Source organism: Bos taurus, chromosome 10 (genome assembly GCF_002263795.3).
Source record: "Bos taurus isolate L1 Dominette 01449 registration number 42190680 breed Hereford chromosome 10, ARS-UCD2.0, whole genome shotgun sequence".
Taxonomy (NCBI): Eukaryota; Metazoa; Chordata; class Mammalia; order Artiodactyla; family Bovidae; genus Bos; species Bos taurus.
This window is the reverse complement of record NC_037337.1, coordinates 8,183,393-8,210,699: the sequence shown is the minus strand read 5'-3', so window position 1 is coordinate 8,210,699 and position 27,307 is coordinate 8,183,393. Positions and strand designations below refer to the sequence as shown.

At 38.4% G+C, this 27,307-nt stretch overlaps 1 protein-coding gene across 2 annotated transcripts in view; it reads right to left on the bottom strand.

Moving 5' to 3' along the window:
• AGGF1 (angiogenic factor with G-patch and FHA domains 1) overlaps positions 1-27,307 on the bottom strand; it is a 46,355-nt gene that overhangs the window by 12,331 nt on the left and 6,717 nt on the right. For both annotated transcript variants that reach the window (XM_024997451.2, NM_001075532.2), the window contains exons 4-9: positions 26,869-27,033; positions 24,397-24,585; positions 8,186-8,516; positions 6,797-6,908; positions 4,898-4,949; positions 279-380 (exon numbers count right to left, since the gene is read on the bottom strand). In XM_024997451.2, coding sequence (XP_024853219.1) covers positions 279-380; positions 4,898-4,949; positions 6,797-6,908; positions 8,186-8,516; positions 24,397-24,585; positions 26,869-27,033 — 951 coding nt within the window. The remainder of the gene's footprint in view (positions 1-278; positions 381-4,897; positions 4,950-6,796; positions 6,909-8,185; positions 8,517-24,396; positions 24,586-26,868; positions 27,034-27,307) is intronic.

Below are 27,307 nucleotides of genomic sequence, written 5' to 3'. Positions count from 1 at the left end.
CTCCAGAGAATCTTCCCGACCCAGGGATCAAACCCGGGTCTCCCACATTGTAAGCAGACGCTTTACCGTCTGAGCCACCAGGGAAGTAGAAGTATCTACTTGTATATATTTTTCAGCTCTAAGAATTCTCTTCTACATTAACACATCTGGGCTTGAATATCAATCTGAACTAAATGATATGTATAATCACTATGATAACTATGCCCTGAGGGATAAAATATTTCAGTTCAGTTTTTTAAAAGAATATGCAAGTATTTAATTAATAAATATACACTCACCTGAAGAATCTGTTTTCCATTAACAACTGTACCATTCTGACTGCCTTGATCCACAAGGACATAACTTTGTAAGTCATGGTCAAAATAAATTTCTGCATGAAACTTGAAAAAAGAAACCAGGTAATTATAAATTATTATACTTTTTTAAACCACAGATAATAATTTCTCCATGATAAAATGCAGTAGACTCTGATGATTTAACTTGTATTATTCTTAATACATTTTTTTTCTGAATACAAAAGAATTACAATGAATGCTTCTGGTAGAAATAAGAAGGCTGCAGGAGAAAAAGTCACCCACCTGTAACTCCACCTATAATTACCATTAATAACTTAGTATGTGTCCTATCTTTTCTACTTTTATAATATTCTTGAGATTATACTATATATAGTTTGAAATAATTTTTCACCTAACATAGTTGCTCACATCATTAAAAATTTTTAACACAAAGGTGATTTGAAATATTCAAGGTCAACTTCTCAGAGTTTCCAAATTTTCAACACTCAGGACTAATCACTCCCTCCTGCTCCACAGCATTTTGTTTATATAACACTTAAACTATACAAAGTTACTGTATATTTGAATGCCACTGTACTGCTTACAATTATTGCTTACATTTAGTTGACAATTTGCTTACCACTTAGTATATAATACAGTGCTTCACATATATTGGGCACGTACTCAATACATGTACATTTAACTGGATATAGAGCTGCAAAAATATTTAATTTAAAATTCTATAAATAATACATAAATGGTGGTTACATAAAATGATGCAGCTGCTTTGTGGGGAAGTTTGACAGTTCCTCAAAATGTTAAACAGAGAGTTACCATATGACTCAACAATTCTACTCCAAGGTAGGTATCAAGAGAAATGAAAACTACAGTTCCTAACAAACTTAGCAGCATTACACTTAATAACCAAAAAAATGGAAACAATTCAAATGTCTAACAGTTGATGAACAGATTAACAAAATACTATAGTGTGTCTGAACACTGGAGTATTATTTGGCAATAAAAACAAATGAAGTACTGATACTTGCTACAACATGGATGAATCTTGAAGACAAGCTAGTTACAAAAGGCTACATACTGTATTATTAATATGATTCCATTTACATGAAATGTGAAGAGCAGGCAAATCCACAGAAACAGAAAGTAAACTGGCGGTTGCCCAGGGCGGTGGGAGGCGAGGAAGGAATGGGGAAGGACTAGTATTGAGTATGACACTTGTTTTCATAGTGGTGAAAATGCTCTAAAATGGACTGTAGTGATGGTTACACAACTGTGAATACACTAAAAACCTGTGAATTATGTACTTTCAAAGGGTAAATTGTATACGCATATAGACTGTATCTCAATAAAGTTTTTCAAATTTTTCATAAATATAAACTTATTATAAAATGTTTCAAACACGTAAAAGAATATATTGAAAAATGTCTACCCATAAATTATTACTCATCGATGTGTACCTCACTCTATCTATCCCCCACCCTTCCTTTCAGAGGTTTGATGTTTTTTTAATCATGATGCATCTCTTTATACTTTCACCATGTACGTATATATTCATAAAAATTACATGTTCATTTTGTTTTGTTTGGAACTTAATATAATTACGAATCACACTGTATGAATTTTTCATTGAGATATAATTTATAGGCAGGAAATTCATAGGTCTTAAATGTACAGTCTGCTGCTGCTGCTGCTAAGTCGCTTCAGTCGTGTCCAACTCTGTGCGGCCCCATAGATGGCAGCCCACCAGGCTCCCCCGTCCCTGGGATTCTCCAGGCAAGAGCACTGGAGTGGTTTGCCACTTCCTTCTCCAATGCATGAAAGTGAAAAGTGAAAGGGAAGTCACTCGGTCGTGTTGGACTCTTCACAATCCCATGGACTGTAGCCTACCAGGGTCCTCCATCCATGGGATTTTCCAGGCAAGAGTACTGGAGTGGGTTGCCATTGCCTTTCTCCAACAGTCTGATGAACTTTAACAAATGTATACTAACAGTATTTATCTCCTTTATCTTGCATCTTTGGCTTAATACCATCTAGCTGTGCTGCAGTTGTAGCTGTACCGTAAGCTATAATACATATTCTTCTAATGACAACAGCCAGGTTTTTTCCCAAGGTTTTACTATTTTTCAAAGTGCTTCTATGAACAACCCTGTCCATGTACTCTTCCTGTGGACAATACAAGGATTTTTCTGGGGGTATACCCTTAGAAATGAAACTGCTAAGCCATCTACATGCAAACAAACTTTATTAGATACTGCCATACGATTTTCCTGGAGAAGGCAATGGCAACCCACTCTAGTACTCTCACCTGGAAGAGGAGCCTGGTGGGTTGCAGTCCATGGGGTCGCTAAGAGTCGGAGACGACTGAGCGACCTCACTTTCACTTTTCAGTTTCATGCATTGGAGAAGGAAATGGCAACCTACTCCAGTGTTCTTGCCTGGAGAATCCCAAGGACGGCGGAGCCTGGTGGGCTGCCATCTATGGGGTCGCACAGAGTCGGACACGACTGAAGCGACTTAGCAGCAGCAGCAGCATATGATTTTCCAGGCTTCACAGATGGCTCAAGTGGTAAAGAATCCATCTGCCAATGCAGGAGCCGCAGGAGCTGCAAGTTTGATCCCTGGGTCAGGAAGATCCCCTGGAGTAGGAAATGGCAACCCACTCCAATATTGCTGCTGGGATAATCCCATGGACAGAGGAGCCTGGTGGGTTACAGTCCATGGAGTCGCAAAAAGTCAGACATGACTAAGCACACACATATCATTTTCCAAAGTGGTTAGACCAATTTATACTCTCAACACCAATCTATAAGAATTCCCATTGATCTATTAAGTTTTAAATAACACTTTGTATTGTCAGAATTTTTAGTTTTTGCAAGCATATCAAGTGTGAAATTAAATTTCATTACTGTGGTTTTAATTTGCATTTTCCTGATTACAGGTAAGGCTGAAATCTTTTCTTATATTTATTAGCCATTTGGGTTTCATCTTCTGTAAATTTTCTCTTCATATCCTTCATACATTTATTTCAATTGGGTTGTTTAGAAAAACTATATCAAAGAGTTTAAATAATTTCAAATCTTATGACTGGAAACCTTATTCCAAAGACCTTTCTACATTACGCTCTCAATAGGAATGATATTTAATAAACAGGATGAATGAAAACTGACACTTTGGTCTCAATTGTATTTCTTGAATTACTACAAATATTGAATGGTTTTCGCAAGTTAAGCATATTTCCTCTACTGTGAATTACTTATCTATGTCCTTCACTCATTTACCTGTTGGTATCATAGGGGGTTTAAAAAAATGAATTTGTATGAGCTTTTAAAATACAAGGGATATATATTTTACCAGATCTGATTATCTTAGACTGCCATTTAAATTTATTTCTTAATATAAAGAATTTCAAACTTAAATTATTTAAAATTACCTCATCTTCTGTGACTTTGTTTCTTTTTTTAAACTTAGAAAGTCCTCTCCTATCCACTGGTTAAATATTAGTTTCTGTTTTTCTCCTAATATTAATATGAAATACATTGGAGTTTTTTTACTTTAACTTTTTCATATATCTGGATATGTGTGATATATACTGTCAAACTGATTTCACACAACTAAAAAATTACCTACGCCACCAGTGGACATGTTTGTTTCAAAGAAAGGAAAAGCAGAAATGCCACCAGAGAACTACCTACATTTCAGACTGAAGTAGAAAGACATCTTGTTATTTATAGACAGGGTTTTGTTTGGAGGCAGAAAAATCAAGGATCATGAGAAGGTAAAAAAGGAAGATAATTTGGTCTGAATTAAGATTACAAGGACTTCCTTCCCTCTGAGTGAACCCAAACAAAGTAAAATAATCAGACTTTCAACTAACAATGAAAAAACAAATTTCATTCCAAAAAGACAAAAATCACAAAAAATACATAGTTTAGAACCATATTATAATCCATTAAATAGAAACAAAATGGGGTTGATGAAAGGTCAAAAAAACATAACAGTTATAAAAGGGAAGGGGGAAAACCACAGAAAATATAGTAAAGAGAAAAGATAAACAAGACTTCTGATAGCTAAATCTTATAACTTAAGCTGCAACTCTGTTCTCTTTGTTTGTTTTGAAAAACCCAACTGCTCTTTTTCCTGAAACCACTAGAAAATCAACTAGGAAAAGCTGTAAAATCATCTAGAAAAAGCCTTGAGTGGTAGAGGATAGATTATTCTTGAGTTGAAAAATACCATGGACTCAAAGTTAACTCTGCACTGAAGTAGCCTGAACCCTTGTGTGATTTATTTTGAACTGCCACAATATCCAGCATAGTGACTTCACTCAATAAATATTTGCTAAACAGGTATTGCTTAACACTTAGTCTACATTTCTACTCCTGCTCCAGTCTGTTAAAAACTAAACATTATTTTAGTTCACCCAAATTTTGATGGAGAATTTTTTTTCTCAAGTAATGGAATAAACAACCTGCATTACGTTCATTACCATTACTGTATTGACTATTAACCTTTCTTTTTCATCTGAAAAACCCTAGCTTTCTGCCATAATGATGATTTACCAAGTCACACCGAGGGGGCTGTATCTGAAAAATCAAAGAACTTACCTTACTGACACCAACTTCAGGGATTCGGAGAGTATGCTCCATATCTTTTTCTCTGCAGAGTTAAGTAAAATTAAAATGCCTTTAATACTTTTTGAAGCATATTTAAATGCCATATATTTTTTTTTTTTTTTTTTTTCTCCACAAGCCGCACTTTATTTGAGCGTGATGGCTGGCTCCCGTCACAGGCCAAACCAGCTGGGGACGCCCCCGCGCCGCGGGTCGGGGCTCTGACGTTGCTGCTGCTCCTCCAGCACCTGGACCCGGAGGTCCTCGTCCGCGGAGCTGCCGCCGGGCCGCTTCCCCTTGGGAAACAGATCTGGGAATGTGAAGGTCTGCCCGTGTGCCAGCTGCACGTAGGCCACCTTATAGTCTGGCTGCTTTATCCTGACGTTCCTGTGATCCCTCCTCCTGTTGGAACCGTGCTGCACCCTCGTCCGCACGGCGGCCACCGGCACATTGTAGACGCGCTCGAGGTAGTTCCTGAGGTCCACTCTGGTCATCTCCATGGGGATCCGGAACTGCACGGTATCCTCGGGCTGGGCCGTGCCGGGCCGCACCAGCTGGATGAAGAAGTTGGTGCGGAAAACCCGGAGCTGGGGGTTGCCCAGCTGGTACAGAGGGTACAGCACGTTCCGCGCCATCGCCCGCTTCCGGGGCCGCGGGCGGAAGGAGGGGCGGGCCCAGGCCGGGCCCGCCCCCCCGGCGCAGCGCCCCCTGGCGCCCGGGAGGACGCGCGCCGCCCGCACACCTGGGCTAAATGCCATATTTAAAGAATTTTTTTAAAGGTAATTTTGCTTTAAAAGATACGTTAGGATGCCAGTCTCCCTATGAGACTAAACCCAGTTTCCGCAATGCAACTCTAAATTTCATGTCTGAAAGTAGGTCCCGGAACTACCTTAACTCTTTCATAAGGTAATTGTAGCGGTCCCCAACCTTTCTGGCACCAGGAACCAGTTTCGTGGAAGACAGTTTTTCCACAGACTAGGGCAAGGGTATTTGGGATGATTCAAGTGCGTTACATTTACTGTGCACTTTATTTCTATTATTATTATATTGTGATATACAATGAAATAATTATGCAATTCACCGTGACCCAGAATCAGTGGGAGCCCTGAGCTTGGCTTTCTGTAGTTAGATAGTCCCATCTGGAGGTGACGGGAAACAGTGACATCTGAAGCGTGTTGCGAGTGACGAGGCGCAGCTGTAAATAAGATGAAGTTTCCCTCGCTCACCCAGTGCTCCTCTCCTGCTGTGCAGCCCGATTCCTAACAGGTCCAGGGGTTGGGGACCCCTGTTTTGGTACATCTGTCACAGGCCAGTGAACATCCAGCAGGACAAAACATCCTTTGTAGTAATGTCAGTCCAGATCTGTTGACTACGTGTCCACCTCTATTACTACGTGTAAAAGGAACATACTATTCTCCAAGAATTTAAAATTAAGATACTGTATGAAACCTGAATTAAAGATATATTACCTTTCCAGTTGGGAAGTAAGGAAATTATCATACTCAAGATTAAAATCTACTTCTCTACCAAGCTGGTTTGAGTTACATAGGGGTAAAAGAAAAGGATCAAAGAAGGAGGTCATACTGGGTTTAAGGTAAGTAACTTAAGCCTAAAAAAAGCAATACCAAAGGTAAGAAAATGATGAAATCTCTGTGGAAGGTATCACCAAGATTTTATCTCTTTACATCGGCAGACCGCTTTAGAGACAATAAAGTTATGTCTGCAACTGACTTCCAAAATCACGTGACAAAAGGCAAGTGTCAGAATAGTTTCTGAGTGAAAGAGGGAGAACAAGGATATCATTTTTTGTCTATCCTACAAGCACCACACATATTTAATGATTAATTGGAATAAGAAAAATAAACAGAATATGATAATGGTAAACATTTTTACCTTCCAATTGTAGCAGGATTTACAGCTGTAATGATAAAAAGTGATCCTGTCTGCAACACAGGTGATCTAATTACAATTACTCTAATACATGGGGGCCAGATTTTTTCTTCATCTGCCAAAGAAAGAAATGGGTAAGTATTAATTCAAAAATAACAAATGCCCAGGGAATAGTAGAAGGCATACATAAAGCTAAAATAAACTGATCAAAAATCTTCCTTCTGTTTAAAACAACCTTCTCAAATTCTGCTATATGACATACACAATAAGTAAGTTTTAACAACATTAGCAATTTAAAATAATCAACCTAAAGATATACAGCAGCTATCACAATTACAAAATAATCAACTCTCTCCTTTTTAAGGCATTGGTATTTGAAAATATGGCCCCCCCCAAAAAGCATTTTTTAAGTTAGAAAAACTGAGTCTACCCTTTTAAGAAAAAAATGAGAGGAAATTCCATTAAGAACAAAATATGCTTGTACACATTAATACAAAATTCTGAGTTTTAAAAGTATGTAATTATATTAAGTAAAAAAAAAAAAATCAGATTTACCATAATACCTATGTAGCTGAATTAATGCATTTTTTAAGTTAGAAAAACTGAGTCTACCCCATAAGAAAAAATGAGAGGAAATTCCATTAAGAACAAAATATGCTTGTACACACTAATACAAAATTCTGAGTTTTAAAAGTATGTCATTATATTAAGTAAAAAAAAAAATCAGATTTACCATAATACCCATGTAGCTGAATTAATGGAGAAGGCAATGGCACCCCACTCCAGTACTCTTGCCTGGAAAATCCCATGGATGGAGGAGCCTGGTGGGCTGCAGTCCATGGGGTCGATAAGAGTCGGACATGACTGAGCAACTTCACTTTCACTTTTCACTTTCATGCACTGGAGAAGGAAATGGCAACCCATTCCAGTGTTCTTGCCTGGAGAATCCCAGGCATGGGGGAGCCTGGTGGGCTGCCATTTAATGGGGTCACACAGAGTCAGACAAGACTGAAGCGACTTAGCAGCAGCAGCAGCTGAATTAATGGCCTACTCTTTAAAGGCAACTGCCTTTCCTCCCTCAACTACAAAAGTGGACAATAAATATCTAACCCATTAAAAGAGACTTAGTACAGACTTAGGAAAGAGTAGGTAACTTGGTTTTTTGTTCTACTGAGTAGGCCATTCAATGCAATTAGACTTTAGGGTCCAAGTAGTGGTCATTTATTCATACCCTACTGTAATTATAACCAAAGTTATCATTTTTAATAATGTTATTAAAATAATCTCTTTAAAACAATCAGCTCACTTTTTGGCAAATATACGGGCTACTAACACTTTTAACTACTGTGTTGTACTTTTACAATGACCATAAAATAATGGCTATTTTCTCACCTTCATCTTCAGTATCTTCTGCCGTTGCATTGTCTTCACTGGTAAGGTCTTCATCGGAACTGTCCTCGGTCTGAGAGTCTGTAATTTCACCTTCTTCAGGCTCACTATCAGTGTCTATGATTTTCTCATCTTTAAATGAAGCCGAGTTATAAATGTTTTCATTAAGAGGAGATTCCACAGTCTTCGCACTAACTGGAACAGTATATTTGGGAGGACTATTTTTGTAATGAATGTCTACTTTGGCCTTCTTTTTCACATTTGCAAAATCTTCTCCCTCACTGCAGCTTATATGTTCAATACTGGACGTTTTCTGATCTTCTGAATTCAAATTCTGGAAAGAGGTGGGAACAGGAGAGAAGAATCTTAAACATGACCATCTTATAATGTTTAAACCTAAATGTTTCAGTGAATTAGTGAAAGCATATGTTCAGCGAAATAGCAACAGCTATTACCTCTACTGCCTCTTCCTCTTATTATGTTCCCTTTCGTAATGATGTTACCATCCACTTATCCAAATCAAAAGTCTTGGACATCTCCTTAACCACTCTATGGAATCAATTACTGAGGCTATAGACTATGTTTGAAATTAATCCCAATTTTCTCTCCTTATCTAGTACCATTGTCTTAACTGTCCCAATCCAGGTCCTCATCACATATTGCTTGGACCATGTGAGAGCCTAGAACAATGCTGTCAAAAATAAAATGCAAGTTTTATATATATATATATATATATATATATATGCTTTAAAATTATGTAGTAGGATCATTAAAAAGGTAAAAAAGAAGCTGGTGAAATTCATTTTGTTACTTTACCTCACTCAGTACTTACAAAATATTACTAATTATATATAAAGATGACATTTCATCAGTATAAAAATTTTTACAAATACTTTATATGGATTTTCTGTACCAAGTCTTCAAAACTGAGCATAGTTTATACTCAACTAGGTAAAGTATCCTAGCTACATTTAAAGTGCTCAGTAGCCACATGGAGCTGGCAGAACAGTGCAGGCCTAGAGAATACAACTAAACCTAAATTGTCTTTTTGAACTTTGAGTCAATTAGTAAGTCAACGTACATGACATAAAGAATCAGCACTAATTACAGCAGGGATTTAAAGATCTAAATGTACCTAATATATCACAACTGAAGTTTTGCTAAAATATAGAGTCGGCTTCATGATACAGAAAACAGTACAGATGAGTCAATTACATCTCTTTATTCTGAACTTCCAACTTAACTAGCATAAGCCTTTTATTATTTATTATACATGCATATTGGCCATACGCTAGGACAAATGAACATATCCATTATTTTAACTTTAGAAGAAGCAGTTATCTTCCTCTAGTTTGTAACACACTCTAGTTTTCTTTCTACCTTAGGGCAACATGATGAGGTGAAGTCATATGTTCTGCTGTTATTTTATAAGATACGAGAGCATCCTAAACACATGTTTTTAATGGTAGCATAAATTCAGTTTGAAGACTGGCTAAACATTCACAGCATGCTAAACTATACGTATTTTCAGCAACACAAACTCACCAAGGACAATAACAAGAGCAAGTTCCTGAAAAGCAATGAGGAACTTTAAAGACCACTGTAAACTACAGCCAAAAAATTTCCTGATCTATATATGCTTAAAAGAAAAGCAGTTTCCAATATTATGTATTTTATTATTGTTTATAGGACAACACATGTAGAGGAAAATGAGGGAAATAGAAATAGGTACTGCTTTTTAAAACTGTCAGTCTCGAATGTTAGATAAATATCCATTAAGATAAAAGAAAGGCCCAGGGCCTACATCAGGCATATATTCATATTTCAACTTATTACTCTAATCTCCTTACCCTACTTCCTTCCTTCTGTATACTCTACTGCTGCTAAGTCACTTCAGTCGTGTTTGACTCCGTGTGACCCCATAGATGGCAGCCCACCAGGCTCCTCTGTCCCTGGGATTCTCCAGGCAATACTCTCTCTCTCTCTCTCTAAGTCGCTTCAGTTGTGTCCGACTCTGTGCGACCCCATAGACGGCAGCCCACCAGGCTCCGCCATCCCTGGGATTTTCCAGGCAAAAACACTGGAGTGGGTTGCCATTTCCTTCTCCAATGCATGAAAGTGAAAAGTGAAAGGGAAGTCGCTCAGTCATATCCAACTCTTAGCGACCCCATGGACTACAGCCTACCAGGCTCCTCATGGGGTTTTCCAGGCAAGAGTACTGGAGTGGGGTGCCATTGCCTTCTCCATCCGTATACTCTGCACTTCCAAAAAGTGAGGTCCAAGAATATCTTAAAACTCAAGAAAAGGATGAGGATGTCCTAAAACTGGTTTCCTCCCATGCGACACAACTACCTTTTATAATCCTTGGGGAATTCAAAATTTTTATTAGTATTTTTCTTAAGTCCTTGTCCTAAATTAACATATTTTTACAGAAGGATGGTAAAGATGAATGGCTATGAGAGCTAAACTGGACCAACGTCTCACAGAACGCTATCAAATTTCATCATCTAGTTTGTCAGAAAAGGTCATTTGAGGACCCCTATATATTCTTTGCTTTGCTGGGAGAACTGGTTTCATTAACATATCCTTTCAAACAGTTCAATGACGAGTGACAGGTAGGAGTCACTAACACAGAGGTCTCTGAAAAAAAAGAAAAATAATTTTTGGCATTTTTCTTACTTACTCTTCAATTCTTAGGTACTGTCAGTGAAAATAATAGAGAAATAAATAGAGAATTGAGATAAAATTTCAAGAACAGGGAAGTGGCCAAGATGGTGAAGTGGGAAGACCCTGAACTCATCTCCTCCATGGACACACCAAAATTACAACTACTTACAGAGCAACTATCTATGAGAATGACCTACCTGAACACTAGCAGAAAAGACTTTCCACAACTAAAGACATAAAGAAGGAACCACACAAGATGGGTAGGAGAGGTGGAGACCCATACCCCTATGTTGGCAAAGCACAAATGGAAGGGCTATCCCAAGCAGAGGTTCCTTCCAAGGAGTGAGGAGTGGGAGGCCCAAATGGGGCTCCCCAGCCTGGGGATCCTGAACTGGAAAGACAAGCCCCTAGAATATATAGTTTTGAAAAACTAGCAGAGCCTATGTTCAGGAGAACTGCAGAGAGACAGGAGTAAGATTCAGCTCTTAAGGCACATGTAAGATGGCACACGTTCTGAGTCTCAACATAGAGGTAGTAGCTTGAAAGGAGCCTGGGCCAGCTGTTTTGGGGAATCTGTTCTACCCCCAGTAGCAGTGGCACTGGAACACATCTTTCTGGAATCTTTCCTCCGGTCTTCCCTGCCCTGCCCACCTGCTGGCCGGCACAAGCCCCTGGATTTCCAGAAGACAGCCACACAGGGACTCGTCCAATGGGCCAGGAACAGCCCCGAGCCCCTGGGTCATGAGGTCAACTTCACAGGAAGGCCACCCTTCTCTCGACTGGGCCTGCAGTCACCACGCAAGGCACAACCTCACAGCCAGCCAGGGTGAGGGCCAGTCCTGCCTTCCAGCGCCCCCACAGTCATCAGCCTCACCACAACAGAAGGATGTACACAGCCCACATAGCGAACATCCCCAGAGTAAAAAGTTCTGGTGACCAGAAGGGCATGTGCTGCCTGGGCCCTAGAGGAGGTCTACTAAATAAGGCCACTTCTCCAAGATGGGAAACATAAGCAACCTACCTACCTTGATGTCTACCTAACACACAGAAATAAATACAGTGAACAGAGGACAGTGAGGAGACAGAGGATATGTTCTCAACAAAGGTACAAGACATAACCTCAGAAAAAGAACATTCTTCCAAAATATAGGTTTAAAAAAGATTTTTCCACTATTTTATAAGATGTTCCCATACTTCAAAGAATACAATTAAAATCTAGTCAAATCACAGCAAAAAAAAAAAAAAAAAGAACAAATGGAGATAAGCAATCTACTGGATAAAAAGCTCAAGGTGATGAACATAAAGATGCTCACAAACTCAGAAGAATGAATGAACATAAAATTTCAGTAGTTAGAAAACATGAAGAAGAACCAAACAGAGCTAAAGAAAATAAAACTGAAATTGAAAGTATACTAGAAGGAACAACAAATTAGATGATATAGGGGAACAGATCAGCAATCTGGCAAAGAGTAGTAATCACTCAAGCTGAAGAGATAACAAAAGAAGAGTATATGCTACTGGAGATCAGTGGAGAAATAACTCCAGAAAGAATGAAGGGATGGAGCCAAAGCAAAAAGAATACCCAGCTGTGGACGTGACTGGTGATAGAAGCAAGGTCCGATGCTGAAAAGAGCAATATTGCATAGGAACCTGGAATGTCAGGTCCATGAATCAAGGCAAATTGGAAGTGGTCAAACAAGAGATGGCAAGAGTGAATGTCGACATTCTAGGAATCAGCGAATTGAAATGGACTGGAATGGGTGAATTTAATTCAGATGACCATTACATCTACTACTGCGGGCAGGAATCCCTCAGAAGAAATGGAGTCGCCATCATGGTCAACAAAAGAGTCCGAAATGCAGTACTTGGATGCAATCTCAAAAACGACAGAATGATCTCTGTTCGTTTCCAAGGCAAACCATTCAATATCACAGTAATCCAAGTCTATGCCCCAACCAGTAACACTGAAGAAGCTGAAGTTGAACGGTTCTATGAAGACCTACAAGACCTTTTAGAACTAACACCCAAAAAAGATGTCCTTTTCATTATAGGGGACTGGAATGCAAAAGTAGGAAGTCAAGAAACACCTGGAGTAACAGGCAAATTTGGCCTTGGAATACGGAAGGAAGCATGGCAAAGACTGATAGAGTTTTGCCAAGAAAATGCACTGGTCATAACAAACACCCTCTTCCAACAACACAAGAGAAGACTCTATACATGGACATCACCAGATGGTCAACACCAAAATCAGAGTGATCATATTCTTTGCAGCCAAAGATGGAGAAGCTCTATACAGTCAGCAAAAACAAGACCAGGAGCTGACTGTGGCTCAGACCATGAACTCCTTATTGCCAAATTCAGACTGAAATTGAAGAAAGTAGGGAAAACCACTAGACCATTCAGGTATGACCTAAATCAAATCCTTTATGATTATACAGTGGAAGTGAGAAATAGATTTAAGGGCCTAGATCTGATAGATAGAGTGCCTGATGAACTATGGAATGAGGTTCATGACATTGTACAGGAGACAGGGATCAAGACCATTCCCATAGAAAAGAAATGCAAAAAAGCAAAATGGCTGTCTGGGGAGGCCTTACAAATAGTTGTGAAAAGAAGAGAAGCGAAAAGCAAAGGAGAAAACGAAAGATATAAACATCTGAATGCAGAGTTCCAAAGAATAGCAAGAAGAGACAAGAAAGCCTTCCTCAGCGATCAATGCAAAGAAATAGAGGAAAACAACAGAATGGGAAAGACTAGGGATCTCTTCAAGAAAATCAGAGATACCAAAGGAACATTTCATGTAAAGATGAGCTCGATAAAGGACAGAAATGCTATGGACCTAATAGAAGCAGAAGATATTAAGAAGAGATGGCAAGAACACCCAGAAGAACTGTACAAAAAAGATCTTCACAACCCAGATAATCACGATGGTGTGATCACTGACCTACAGCCAGACATCCTGGAATGTGAAGTCAAGTGGGCCTTAGAAAGCATCACTACGAACAAAGCTAGTGGAGGTGATGGAATTCCAGTTGAGCTATTCCAAATCCTGAAAGATGATGCTGTGAAAGTGCTGCACTCAATATGCCAGCAAATTTGGAAAACTCATCAGTGGCCACAGGACTGGAAAAGGTCAGTTTTCATTCCAATCCCAAAGAAAGGCAATGCCAAAGAATGTTCAAACTACCGCACAGTTGCAGTCATCTCACACGTTAGTAAAGTAATGCTCAAAATTCTCAAAGCCAGGCTTCAGCAATATGTGAACTGTGAACTTCCTGATGTTCAAGCTGGTTTTAGAAAAGGCAGAGGAACCAGAGATCAAATTGCCAACATCCGCTGGATCACAGAAAAAGCAAGAGTTCCAGAAAAACATCTATTTCTGCTTTATTGACTATGCCAAAGCCTTTGACTGTGTGGATCACAATAAACTGTGGAAAATTCTTCAAGAGATGGGAATGCCAGACCACCTGATCTGCCTCTTGAGAAATGTGTATGCAGGTCAGGAAGCAACAGTTAGAACTGGACATGGAACAACAGACTGGTTCCAAATAGGCAAAGGAGTTCGTCAAGGCTGTATATTGTCACCCTGTTTATTTAAGGTATATGCAGAGTACATCATGAGAAACGCTGGACTGGAAGAAACACAAGCTGGAATCAAGATTGCCGGGAGAAATATCAATAACCTCAGATATGCAGATGACACCACCCTCATGGCAGAAAGTGAAGAGGAACTCAAAAGCCTCTTGGTGAAAGTGAAAATGGAGAGTGAAAAAGTTGGCTTAAAGCTCAACATTCAGAAAACGAAGATCATGGCATCTGGTCCCATCACTTCATGGGAAAGAGATGGGGAAACAGTGGAAACAGTGTCAGACTTTATTTTTCTGGCTCCAAAATCACTGCAGATGGTGACTGCAGCCATGAAATTAAAAGACGCTTACTCCTTGGAAGCAAAGTTATGACCAACCTAGATAGCATATTCAAAAGCAGAGACATTACTTTGCCAACAAAGGTTCGTCTAGTCAAGGCTATGGTTTTTCCTGTGGTCATGTATGGATGTGAGAGTTGGACTGTGAAGAAGGCTGAGTGCCGAAGAATTGATGCTTTTGAACTGTGGTGTTGGAGAAGACTCTTGAGAGTCCCTTGGACTGCAAGGAGATCCAACCAGTCCATTCTGAAGGAGATCAGCCCTGGGATTTCTTTGGAAGGAATAATGCTGAGGCTGAAACTCCAATACTTTGGCCACCTCATGCGAAGAGTTGACTCACTGGAAAAGACTCTGATGCTGGGAGGGACTGGGGGCAGGAGGAGAAGGAGACAACAGAGAATGAGATGGCTGGATGGCATCACTGACTCGATGGACGTGGGTCTGAGTGAACTCTGGGAGTTGGTGAGGGACAGGGAGGCCTGGCGTGCTGCGATTCATGGGGTCGCAAAGAGTCAGACACAACTGAGCAACTGATCTAATCTGATCTGGACAATATCAAGCATACTAACAACCACGAAGTGTATGTGAAGAAATCATAGCTGAAAATGTCCCTAACCTGGGGAAAGAAACACATCCAGGTCCAAGAAGCACAGAATCCCAAACGAGATGAACCAAAAGCAGTTCACATGAAGACAAAATACAATTAAAATGGCAAAAATTAAAGAAAAAGAATTTTAAAAGCAACAAGGGAAAAGCAACTAGTTATCCACAAGGGACCTACCATAAGGCTATCACTGACTTTTCAGGAGAACTGAAAAGTCAGGCCAAAAGGGCATGGCACCTTATATTTAAAGTGATAAGAGGAAAAAACCTTCAACCAAGAACACTCTACCCAGAAAGGCTATTCTTCAGATTGGGAAAAAAGATGAAGAACTTTCTAGACAAGCAAAAGTTAAAAGAGTTCAGCATCACTAAAAGAGCTTTACAAGAAATATTAAAGGGACCTCTCTAAGTAGAAAACGAAGAACCAAATCTAGAAATATGAAACTATGAAGGGAAGAATCTCACTGGTAAAGGCAATCATACAGTAAAGGCAGCAGATCAACAACTGATAAAGCCAGCAGAAAGACTAAAAGACAAAAGTAGTAAAATCATCTATAGCCACATAAGCAGTTAAGGGATAAAGAAAACAAAAACACAAAATATGACCACAAAAACATTAGATGTAGGGGGCAAGGACAGTAAAAATAGCAGTTAGAATGCATTCAAACTGAAGAAATCACCAACTCAAAATAACCACATATATGTGCTGTTGCACCATACTAAGTTGCTTTAGTCAGGTCTAACTCTGCAGCCCTATGGACTGATGCGTTGCTTTAGTCAGGTCTAACTCTGCAGCCCTATGGACTGATGCCCTCCTCCAGGGTATCTTCATGAACCCAGGTCTCTTAGTCTTATGCACTGGTAGGTGAAGCGGGTTCTTTACCACTAGTGCCACCTGGGAAACTCCAATCACATATATATAGGTTGTCAATATGAATGAATCTGATGGTTACCAAAAACCAAAAATCAATAATAGATGCACAGAAAGGAAAGGAATCCAAACATAACACTAAAGGTAGTCATCAAATCACAGGGGAAGGGAGCAAAAGAAAACAGAACCAGAGAAGAACTACAACCGCCCTTCAAAACAGTCAACAAAATAGCAGTACATACATACCTATCAATAATTACTTCCAAAGTAAATGGACTAAAAGCTCCAATTAAAAGACACAAGAGTGGCTGAATGGATTAAAAACAAAAACCCATATATATGCTGCCTAAAAGAGACTTACTTCAGATCTAAAGACACACACTGACTGAAAATAAGGGGACAGAACAAAGGTACTCCATACAAATGAAAACAGAAAGCAAACTGGGGGAGCGATACTTATGTCAGACAAAACAGACAGCAAAAAGAGACAAAGAAGCACATTATATGCTAAACTGATCGAGCCAACAAGGAGATGTAACTGTATATGTAAATATCTATGTACCCAACATAGACGCACCTGCTAAGTGCATAAAGACAATACTAACGAACATAAAGGCAGAAACTGACAACACAATAATAGCAGAGGACTTTAACACTCCACTTACCTCAATGGACAGATCACCCAGACAGAAAACCAGTAAGGAAATATTGGCCTTAAATGATACATGTGACTAAAGGAACCTAACAGACACACAGACAACATTCTATCCAAAAGCAGCAGGGATACACGTTTGTTTCAAGTGAAGATGGAACATTCTTTAAGATGATAACATGCTAGGCTACAAAACAAGCCTCAAGCAACTAAGGCTTGAGGTGCAACTAGAGATTATCACACTAAGTGAAGTAAGTCAGAAAGAGGAACACAAATACCATATGCTATCACTTACAGTGGAATCTAAAATACAGCACAAATGACCCTATTTACAAAACAGAGAACACTCCTGTGGTTGCCAAAGGGGAGAGAGGGAGGGAAGGGGATGAACTGGGAGTCTGGGGTTAGCAGATGCAAGTTACTACATTTAAAACAGATAAACAAAGGCTTACTGTATAGCTCAGGGAACTGTATCCAGTCTCCTAGGATAAACCATAATGGAAAACAATATTTTAAAAAAAGAATATATATGTGTGTATAACTGAGTCACTTTTCTGTACAGCAGAAATTAGCACACGCCTGTAAATCAATTATACTTCAATTTCAAATAAAGAAATTTAAGACTGAATTATTAGGCAGCTTTTCCAATCACAGCAGTGAAAGACTAGAAACCCATTATAAGAAATAAACTGCAAAAAACACATAAGAGTCTAAACAATAAGCTACGAAACAAGCAATTGGTCACTAGTGAACTCAAAAAGGAGATCTGAAAAAATAACTGGAGACAAATGAAAATGTTAATACAATTATCTAAAATCCATGGGATGAGGCAAAAGCAGTTCTAAGAAGTTAAGAGCAACACAAGCCTAACTCAGGAATAAGAAAAATACCAAATAAACAATCTAACCTTACAGGTGAAGGACCTAGAAAAAGAAGGAAAAAATCCAAAGTTAAGAGAAGAAACAATAAAGGTCAGAACAGAAATAAATGATACAAGAAATTCCTGGGAGGTCCAGTGGTTAGGACTCCGTGCTTCCACTGCAGGGGGGCACAGGTTTAATCTCTGTTGGGGAACTAAGATCCTGCAAGCTGCAAGGTACAGACAAAAAAATAAAGAAAGGACACAGAGACTAAAAAAAGAAAAAAGGTCAGTGAAACTAAGAGCTGGTTCTTTGAAAAAATAAACAAAATTGTTAAGCCTTTAGACAGACTCATCATCAAAGAGGACCCAAATAAATAAAATCAGAAATCAAACAGAAGTTACAATTGATATTGCAGAAATAAAAAGAATAAGAGTTTTCTATGAACAGTGATATGCCAATAAAATGGACAACTCAGAAAAAAATGGATAAATCCTGAAAAACATAGTCGCCCAAGACTGAATCCGGATAATATAAAAAATATCAATGAACCATTTACCAGAAATGAAAAGGATTCAATAATCAAAGAACTCATAAGTAATAAAAATCCAGGACCAGATGACCTCACAAGTGAATTCTACCAAACACTTACAGAATAGTTAAAAAACATAAAAGATGATGCTGTGAAAGTGCTGCACTCCATATGCCAGCAAATTTGGCAAAATCAGCAGTGGCCACAGGACTGGAAAAGGTCAGTTTTCATTCCAATCCCAAAGAAAGGCAATGCCAAAGAATGTTCAAACTACCGCACAGTTGCAGTCATCTCACACGTTAGTCAAGTGATGCTTAAAATTCTCCAAGCCAGGCTTCAACAGTACATGAACTGAGAAGTTCCAGATGTTCAAGCTGGATTTAGAAAAGGCAGAGGAACTGGAGATCAAATTGCCAACATCCGTTGGATTATCCAAAAGGCAAGAGAGTTCCAGAAAAACATCTACTTCTGCTTTATTGACTACATCAAAGCCTCTGACTATGTGGATCACGACAAACTGTGGAAAATCCTTAAAGAGATGGGATTACCCGACCACCTAACCTGCCTCCTGAGAAATCTGTATGCAGGTCAAGAAGCAACAGTTAAAACCAGACATGGAACAATGGACTGGTTTCAAGTTGGGAAAGGAGTACATCAAGGCTGTATATTATCACCCTGCTTATTTTACTTATATGTAATGAGTACATCATGAGAAAGGTCGGGTTGGATAAAGCACAAGCTGGAATTAAGATTGCTAGGAGAAATATCAATAACCTCAGATATGCAGATGACACCACCCTCATGGCAGAAAGTGAAAAGGAACTGAGGAGCAAGCCTCTTGATGAAAGTGAAAGGGGAGAGTAAAAAGTTGGCTTAAAACTCAACATTCAAAAAACGAAGATCATGGTATCTGGTCCTATCAGTTCAGTTCAGTTCAGTTCAGTCGCTAAGTCATATCCAACTCTGCGACCCCATGAATCACAACACGCCAGGCCTCCCTGTCCATCTGGTCCCAGCACTTCATGGCAAATAGATGGAGGAACAATGGAAACAGTGACAGACTTTATTTTGAGGGGCTCCAAAATCACTGCAGATGGTGAATGCAGTTGTGAAATTAAAAAAGATGTTTGTTCCTTGGAAGAAATGCTATGAGCAATCTAAACAGCACACTGAAAAGCAAAGACATTACTTTGGCAACAAAGGTCCATATAGTCAAAGCTATGGTTTTTCCAGTAGTCATGTATGGATGTGAGAGTTGGACTATAAAGAAAGCTGAGCACTGAAGAATTGATGCTTTTGAACTGTGGTGTTGGAGAAGACTCTTGAGAGTCCCTTGGGCTGCAAGGAGATCCAACCAGTCCATCCTAAAGGAAATCAGTCCTGAATATTCATTGGAAGGAATGATGCTGAAGCCAAAGCTCCAATACTTTGGCCACCTGCTATGAAGAACTGACTCATTGGAAAAGACCCTGAGGCTGGGAAAGACTGAAGGTGGGTGGAGAAGGGGATGACAGAGGATGAGATGGTTGGATGGCATTACCGACTCGATGGACATGAGCTTCAGCAGGCTCGAGTGGTTGGTGATGGACAGGGAAGCTCAGCATGCTGCAGTTCATGGGGTCGCAAAGAGTCAGACATGACTGAGCTGAACTGAACTACTGAACTAACCTGTCTTTCTCAAATTATTCTAAGAAGTTAAAGAGGAAGGAACATTTTGAACTCACTCTATAAGGCCAGCATCAGCCTGACACGAAAACCAAACACACCACAAATAAAATTTCAGGCCAATATCACTGATGAACACAGATGTAAAAATACTAGCATACCAAATTCAACAATATATTAAAAGACCACACAATATGATCAAATGGGATTTATCCCAGGCATGCAAGGATGGTTCAATACCCACAAATCAATCAACAAGATACACCACACTAACACATTGAAGAATAAAAATCATATGAATATCTCAACAGATACAGAAAAAGTTTTTGACAAAATTCAACATCAACTTATGATAAACTAAACAAAGTAAATACAAAAGAAATGTACTTCAACATAATAAAGGTCATATATAACAAACCCACCCTGGAGGAGGGCATGGCAACCCAATCCAGTATTCCTGCCTGAGGATCCCATGGACAGAGGAGCCTGGTGGGCTATAGTCCAAGGGGTCACAAAGAGTCAGACACGACTGAAACTACTTAGCACACACACATACATATGACAAACCCATATCCAACATCATACTCAATGGTGAAAAGCTGAAGCACTTTCTCTAAGATCAGGCACAAGACAGGTGTCACACTTGCCACATTTATTCAACACAGTGTTGGAAGTCCTCACCACAGAAAACAGACAAGAAAAAGAAAGAAAAGAAACCCAAACTAGAAAAGAAGTTAAATTGTCACTGTTTGCAGGAGACATGGGAGAAGGCAATGGCACCCCACTCCAGTACTCTTGCCTAGAAAATCCCATGGACGGAGGAGCCGGGTAGGCTGCAGTCCATGGGGTAGCTAAGAGTCGGACACGACTGAGCGACTTCACTTTGACTTTTCACTTTCATGCATTGCAGAAGGAAATGGCAACCCACTCCAGTGTTCTTGCCTGGAGAATCCCAGGGACGGGGGAGCCTGGTGGGCTGCCGTCTATGGGGTCGCACAGAGTCGGACACGACTGAAGCGACTTAGCAGCAGCAGCAGCAGCAGCAGCAGGTGACGTGATACAATAGATAGAAAATCCTAAAGACATTACGAAAAACTATGAGAACCAATATGAATTCAGTAAAGCTTCAGAATACAAATATACAAAATACAGAAACCTGCTGCATTTTTATATACTTAACAAAAAACTACAAGAGAAATTAAGAAAACAATCACATTTATAACTGCATCAAAAAGAGTAAAATATCTAGGAATAAATCAAACCAAAGAGGTAAGAGACTCATACTCTGAAAACTCTAGGATACTGATGAAAGAAAGGGAAAGATATACTGTGCTCATGGATTAGGGGAATTAATACTGTTAAAATGGCTATACTATATCCAAAGCAATCTATATACTTAATGCAGTGCCTATCAAATTCTAATAGTGTTTTTCATAGAACTAGAAAAAATTCTGTAATTTGTAGGGAAACAAAAAAGGAACCCAAATAGCCAAAACAATCTTCAGAAAGAAGAACAAAGCTGGAGGTACCATGCACTCCAATGTAAAAATACACTACAAAGCTACAGTAACCAGCAGTATGGTACCAGCACAAAAGACACACAGATCAATGTAATAGCATAGAACCCAGAAATAAACTGCCATTTTTATGGGCAACTAATCTATGACAAGGGAGGCAAGAATACACAATGGGAAAAGACTGCCTCTTTAGTAAATGGCGTTGGGGAAACTAAACAGCTAAAAGCAAAAAAGTGAAACTGGACCATTTTCTCACACCATACACAAAAATAAATTCAGAATAGATTAAAGACTTAAATGTCACAAAGGAGGAAAGAATATACAATGGAGAAAAGACAGTCTCTTCAGCAAGTGATGTTGGGAAAGCTGACAGCCACATATAAAAAGCAGTAAAGTTAGAATATTCCCTCATAGCCTACCCAAAAATAAACTCAAAATGGCCTTAAAGACTTAAATATTAAGATATGATGCCATAAAACTCTTAGAAGAGAACATGGGTAAAATATTCTTTGACAAAGAGTAGCAATGTTTTCATATGTCAGTGTTTCAAAGCTACAGAAATACAAACAAACGGGATCTAATCAAATTTACATGCTTTTGCACAGCAAACTAGACTATAAATGAACAAAAAGACAACCTACAGACTGGGAGAAAATCTTCACAAATGATGTGACTAATGACGATTTCCAAAGTACATAAACAGCTCATACAACTCAGTAAGAAAAGAAAAACAAATAACACAATCAAAAAATTGGGCAGAAGACCTAAACAGACATTTCTCCAAAGAAAACATACAGATAGCCAAAAGGCCCATGAAAAGATGCTTCTTTGCTAATTATTAGAGAAATGCAAGTCAAAACTATAATGAAGTAACATCCCACACTGTTCAGAATGGCCATGATTAAGAAGTCTACAAATAATAAATGCTGGAGATGGTGTGGAGAAAAGAGAACCCTCCTATACTGTTGATGGGAATATAAGTTGTGCGGCCACTATGGAAAATAGTATGGAAGTTCCTTAAAATGCTAAAAATAGAGTTACACTGGGCTTCCAAGGCGGCTCAGTGGTCAAGAATCCACTTGCTAATGCAGGAGACATGGGTTCGATCCCTGGGTTGGGAAGATCCCCTGGAGAAGGAAAAGGCAACCCACTCCAGTATTCCTGCCTGGGAAATCCCATGGACAGAGGAGCCTGGTGGGCTACAGGGGTCGCACAGAGTGGGATACGACTGAGCCTGCACACAAGACTGAGCATGCACACAGAGAGTTACACTAAGGTCCATCAATCCTACTCCTGGGCAGATATCCAGAGAAAACTAATTCAAAAAGACACATGCACACCAATATTCACAGCAGCACTGTTTATAACAGCCAAGACACAGAAGCAATCTGAAAGTTCACAGACAGATCAACTGGTAAGGAGGTGGTATATATACACAACGGACTCTACTCAGCCATAAAAAGGATCACGCCATTTGTAGCAACGTGGACACAACCAGAAAGTATCATCCTAAATGAAGTAGACCAGAAAAAGACAAGTATTATATAAATCACTTATACATGGAATCTCAAACATGACACAAACTCACTCACAAAACAGAAACAGACATGGGGTCACAACGAGTCAGACACGAGCACACATGCAAGCAAGCAACCTATTTTCCCAAAAGATACCAATTCACACTAATAAATATACACAGATCCTATATTTGCTGGCAGTGGATTTTCTTCTTACGTTTCCTAACATAAGTAACAGCTCAACATAACTAAGAATGTGGAACTTTTACCCACAGATGCTTATAAACTGTTTTTCTCCTTTTGTGAGTTGTGCACTGCCATCAGCTTATCCACAGATGCTCTGAATGGTCTTCTTCCAAATTACACAACACAAGAGTACTTTACCTGCCCTATATCTACCTGCTTCAAACTTTAAAAAATTTTTTCAAATTTTTTCAGTGGTCAATTTCAGGCTGAAAAAAAGAAAAAAAAATTTTCTACTTCTAGTAACTGAGAATTTGTAAAAAGTCCATGTTTTCCCCATGTAAAAGTTTCTTGATTGATTCTGGTATCTTATTATTATAATAATATTATAATGATATAATATTCTAATTAAATGCTATATTTAAAATACAGACTTACTGGGTAGGGTGGATAGGGAGACTGGGACTGGCATATATACACTGTACGTGTGTGCTCAGTTGCTCAGTCGTGTCTGACTTTGTGGCCCCGTGGACTGCAGCCCACCAGGCTTCTCTGTCCATGGGATTCTCCAGGCTAGTTACTGGAGTGGGTTGCCGCTTCCTACGCCAAGGGAGGTCTTCTTGAACCAGGGACTGAATTTGAGTCTCCTGTGTCTCCAGCATTGGCAGGCAGATTCCTTCCCGTAGCACCACCAGGAAGTCATATATACACTGCTATGTATAAAATAGATAACTAACGAGAACCAACTGTACAGCACAGGGAACTCCACTCAGTGCTCTGTAGTGATCTAAATGGGAAGGAAACCCAGGGAAGAGGAGACATACACATTTGTGGCTGAATGACTCTGCTGCAGAGCAGAAACTAACACAACACTATAAGGCAAATATACTCTAATTAAAATTTTTTAAAAAAAGCAGAGTTACTAAATGATTTTCAGTTTCATCAAAAATTTTGGTTTTGGGATTTCCCTGGTGGTCTAGTGGTTAGGAATTCAGCTTCCAAAGCAGGGACACTTCTATCCCTGTTGGAGGAACTAAGATCCCATATGCTGCCGGCCAGCTGAGCCTAGGCACTACAATCAGAGAAGCCCACACACCGCAATAAAGAGCCTGCACGCCACAAAAGACCCAGAGCAGCCAAATAAATAAAGCAGAATGTAAAAAAATATTTTGGCTTACCTATGCCACCACTGTATAAGTTTTAAAAATTATGATGACATTACCTTTTCTTCATTTGTTGTAGAAGAAGCTGGATCCTTTCTCTTCTTCTTCAGTTTTTTATCTTTACTTTGTTTTGTGCCAGAAGTCTGATAAGGCTGCAAATCCACTCGAGAATGAAACTGGTATCGACCACTTTCCACATCACAGTAGTAATAAATTCCAGTGGAGGGATCATAATACAGCTGGTTTTCCTTTCAAAGTGAAGGGAACAGTAAGTTCTATTCATGATGAAATAAAATAGAAAACTAAACTTCCTAGTAAATGTGTTTCTTTAAAGAATTACAGTCTTTTCTGGAAAAAAAAATAAAGATAACATAATAAAAATGCTTGTAATTTTCCAAAATACTTTACCATTCAATATTCCTCTAGTTTTCCAAGTGTGGAAAATAAATACATTTATATATTAAATTAAATCTCATATAATTGCCAACATTTGACCATGTTTATGCTTACAGAAATAGCAACTTCAGATGGTTCGACAAGAAACCTTTAGAAGTCATGAAAACTAAGGTATGCATCAGAAAAAGGTGACCACATAAAAGCAATTTCAGACTCATTATCTATATAATTACATGGTAATGACTTGGTAGTATAAACCCCTAAACCCTCCTCTCAATGTCATAAAACAAAGATGTGCCTCTTACTGTTCACGATTCAAAACTCTGGAGAAAATTTGAAAATAAAATTAAGCTCATGAATACTATAACATAACATTCTATACAAAGAAATCAAACAATTGTCTTCACTAATCAATTCTACACTAAGCAACTACATAAGACTTACTGTATGTAAAGCAGCCATACAATATAGAATTTTGGTCAATTATAGATAAAAACTAGAAAGATAAAATTATAGAATCATCTGCATTTATTAGATACTGGCCAAGATTTAATTGAATAGTCTATATCTTATTTACATCATAAATCCATGCAGATCAGACCTGGAAACATCTGGCAATACACTGAGATTAAGCAACTAAAGCTTCCTGAAAAAGAATTATTTTTCTAAGTGTTGATATTATTGCAATTTACTAATTCATTTTGTAAATCTCTTACAAAAAATATTTATAATTCTCACTATCCTTCTTTTAGCTAAAAAACTGAATGGAAGCTTTAAATCTTTATTTCCAGCAATAACAGAACTTCTACAACTGAAATCTTTTTAATCTGCTACCTTTCAGCCCGAAATACAGACATTTCAAATATGTAAGAAAATTTTTATTTAATTAAAATAAAATTAAAACTAGCAAAATAAAAATAGCAAAACAATGACGCCCCTACTCCAAAGACACACACACAACCTGCAGAATGTAATTAAGCATTTACGGAGGAGATGTCAGGAGGAAAGTTACAGAAAGGAAGGCAGAAGAATGACAAAGACTAATGTCATGTACTTAGAAATTGCGTATTTTCCTAGAAACCAACTAACTCATTATTATTTTCTTTGGTAATAAGAGTTTAAACATTTATTTTCTGGGTATTAATTAACATTTTCAATTGGCATACTCCTATGAAAGAAAACCCTCTCTTTACAAAGTATGTACAAAGTACTGTACCAAGTGCAAATGACAAGCTAATGAAATCAATTATCTAACTAAAATATGTACTCTTATCATTATGTTCCCTAGGTTAGTTAATAGCAGTTCCTGTAACTGCAATTGTGAATATCTGCTCCCCTTTGTGGCACTCACTACATTCTGTAATTCCTGAACCAGATCATATTTGTAGACCACAGAGGTTGAAGAATGTGGGTATACTGAGTTCCATCATTACTGTCATCAAAACTTGAAAAAATCCAACTAAGTACTAGATCTTCAACAGTCAAAACACTGCATTATAAATAAAGAATTTTATTTTCTGGTTTTGCCCTAGTTAGTGGTTCACTGTATTTCTGATTCCACACTAATTCCCTAGTTCTCACTGTTAACAGATTGATTTTTTTTAAAGTAGAATGCTTAAAAGACACAGGAAAGAAAACACTAACTATAACACATGCCATAAAGAACTTTTAAAAAAAGACTCCTTTGTGGACTAAAATGAATTCACAAAGATACAGGTATTTGAAACAATTAAAAAAAAAAAATTCTCACCCCCAAGCCTAGAACTAACAATGTTACTTGTGTATAAATTCTATGAAAAAATGTTAAGCTCTTAAACATTTTACAAAATGCAGTTTTCACCTCTTTTTATTAATAAATATGCTAACATTTTTGTATGTTACTTTACACGTAAAGGTTATTAGATCTCTCTAAAATAGTCATCTATAATAACACAACTGACTCATCTAATTAAATAAACATAAAAGTATAGTATCATAAGCTATTTTATAAATCTTTATTCTTATCAAGTAGCTCTGAATCAAACAATTTTTACATGCAGCTCCCTGCTTTTCTTAATTCAACCTAAGGTTTAATATTAAGCATTCAAGCAGCAAAGAACACAACCATCCAGTATGAAAAGGTCTGAGACACTTACGGAATCATAATAGAATCCAGTACTGTGATCAAAATACAACCCAGTGTTCTCATCGTAACTGAAGCCAGTCTGCGACACAGCAGCTTCTGCTGCAGCTCTCAAACTCTCAGCCAGTGACGAACCTTCTAAGGATGCATTCTCTGTTGCTAACGCAGACGCTGGCTCCTAGATATGGTACAATCATGTCAAACAGGACAAAATCATCCTTAAATAAAAAAGTAGCACAATTTAAAACAATAAATAGACCTATAAACTATTTGGAATATAAGACCTCAGTTTCTGCAATGGAAAGGGATGGCTATCAATTACAATTTGATTGCCTTTAAAAAATATGTCAATTAATTCAAATCTGACCCAGTTTTGAAGACATGAGTGAGTGAGTGACCATTATTCAAAAATAAATATCTAATACCATAGGGAAGCGATCCACAAAATACAG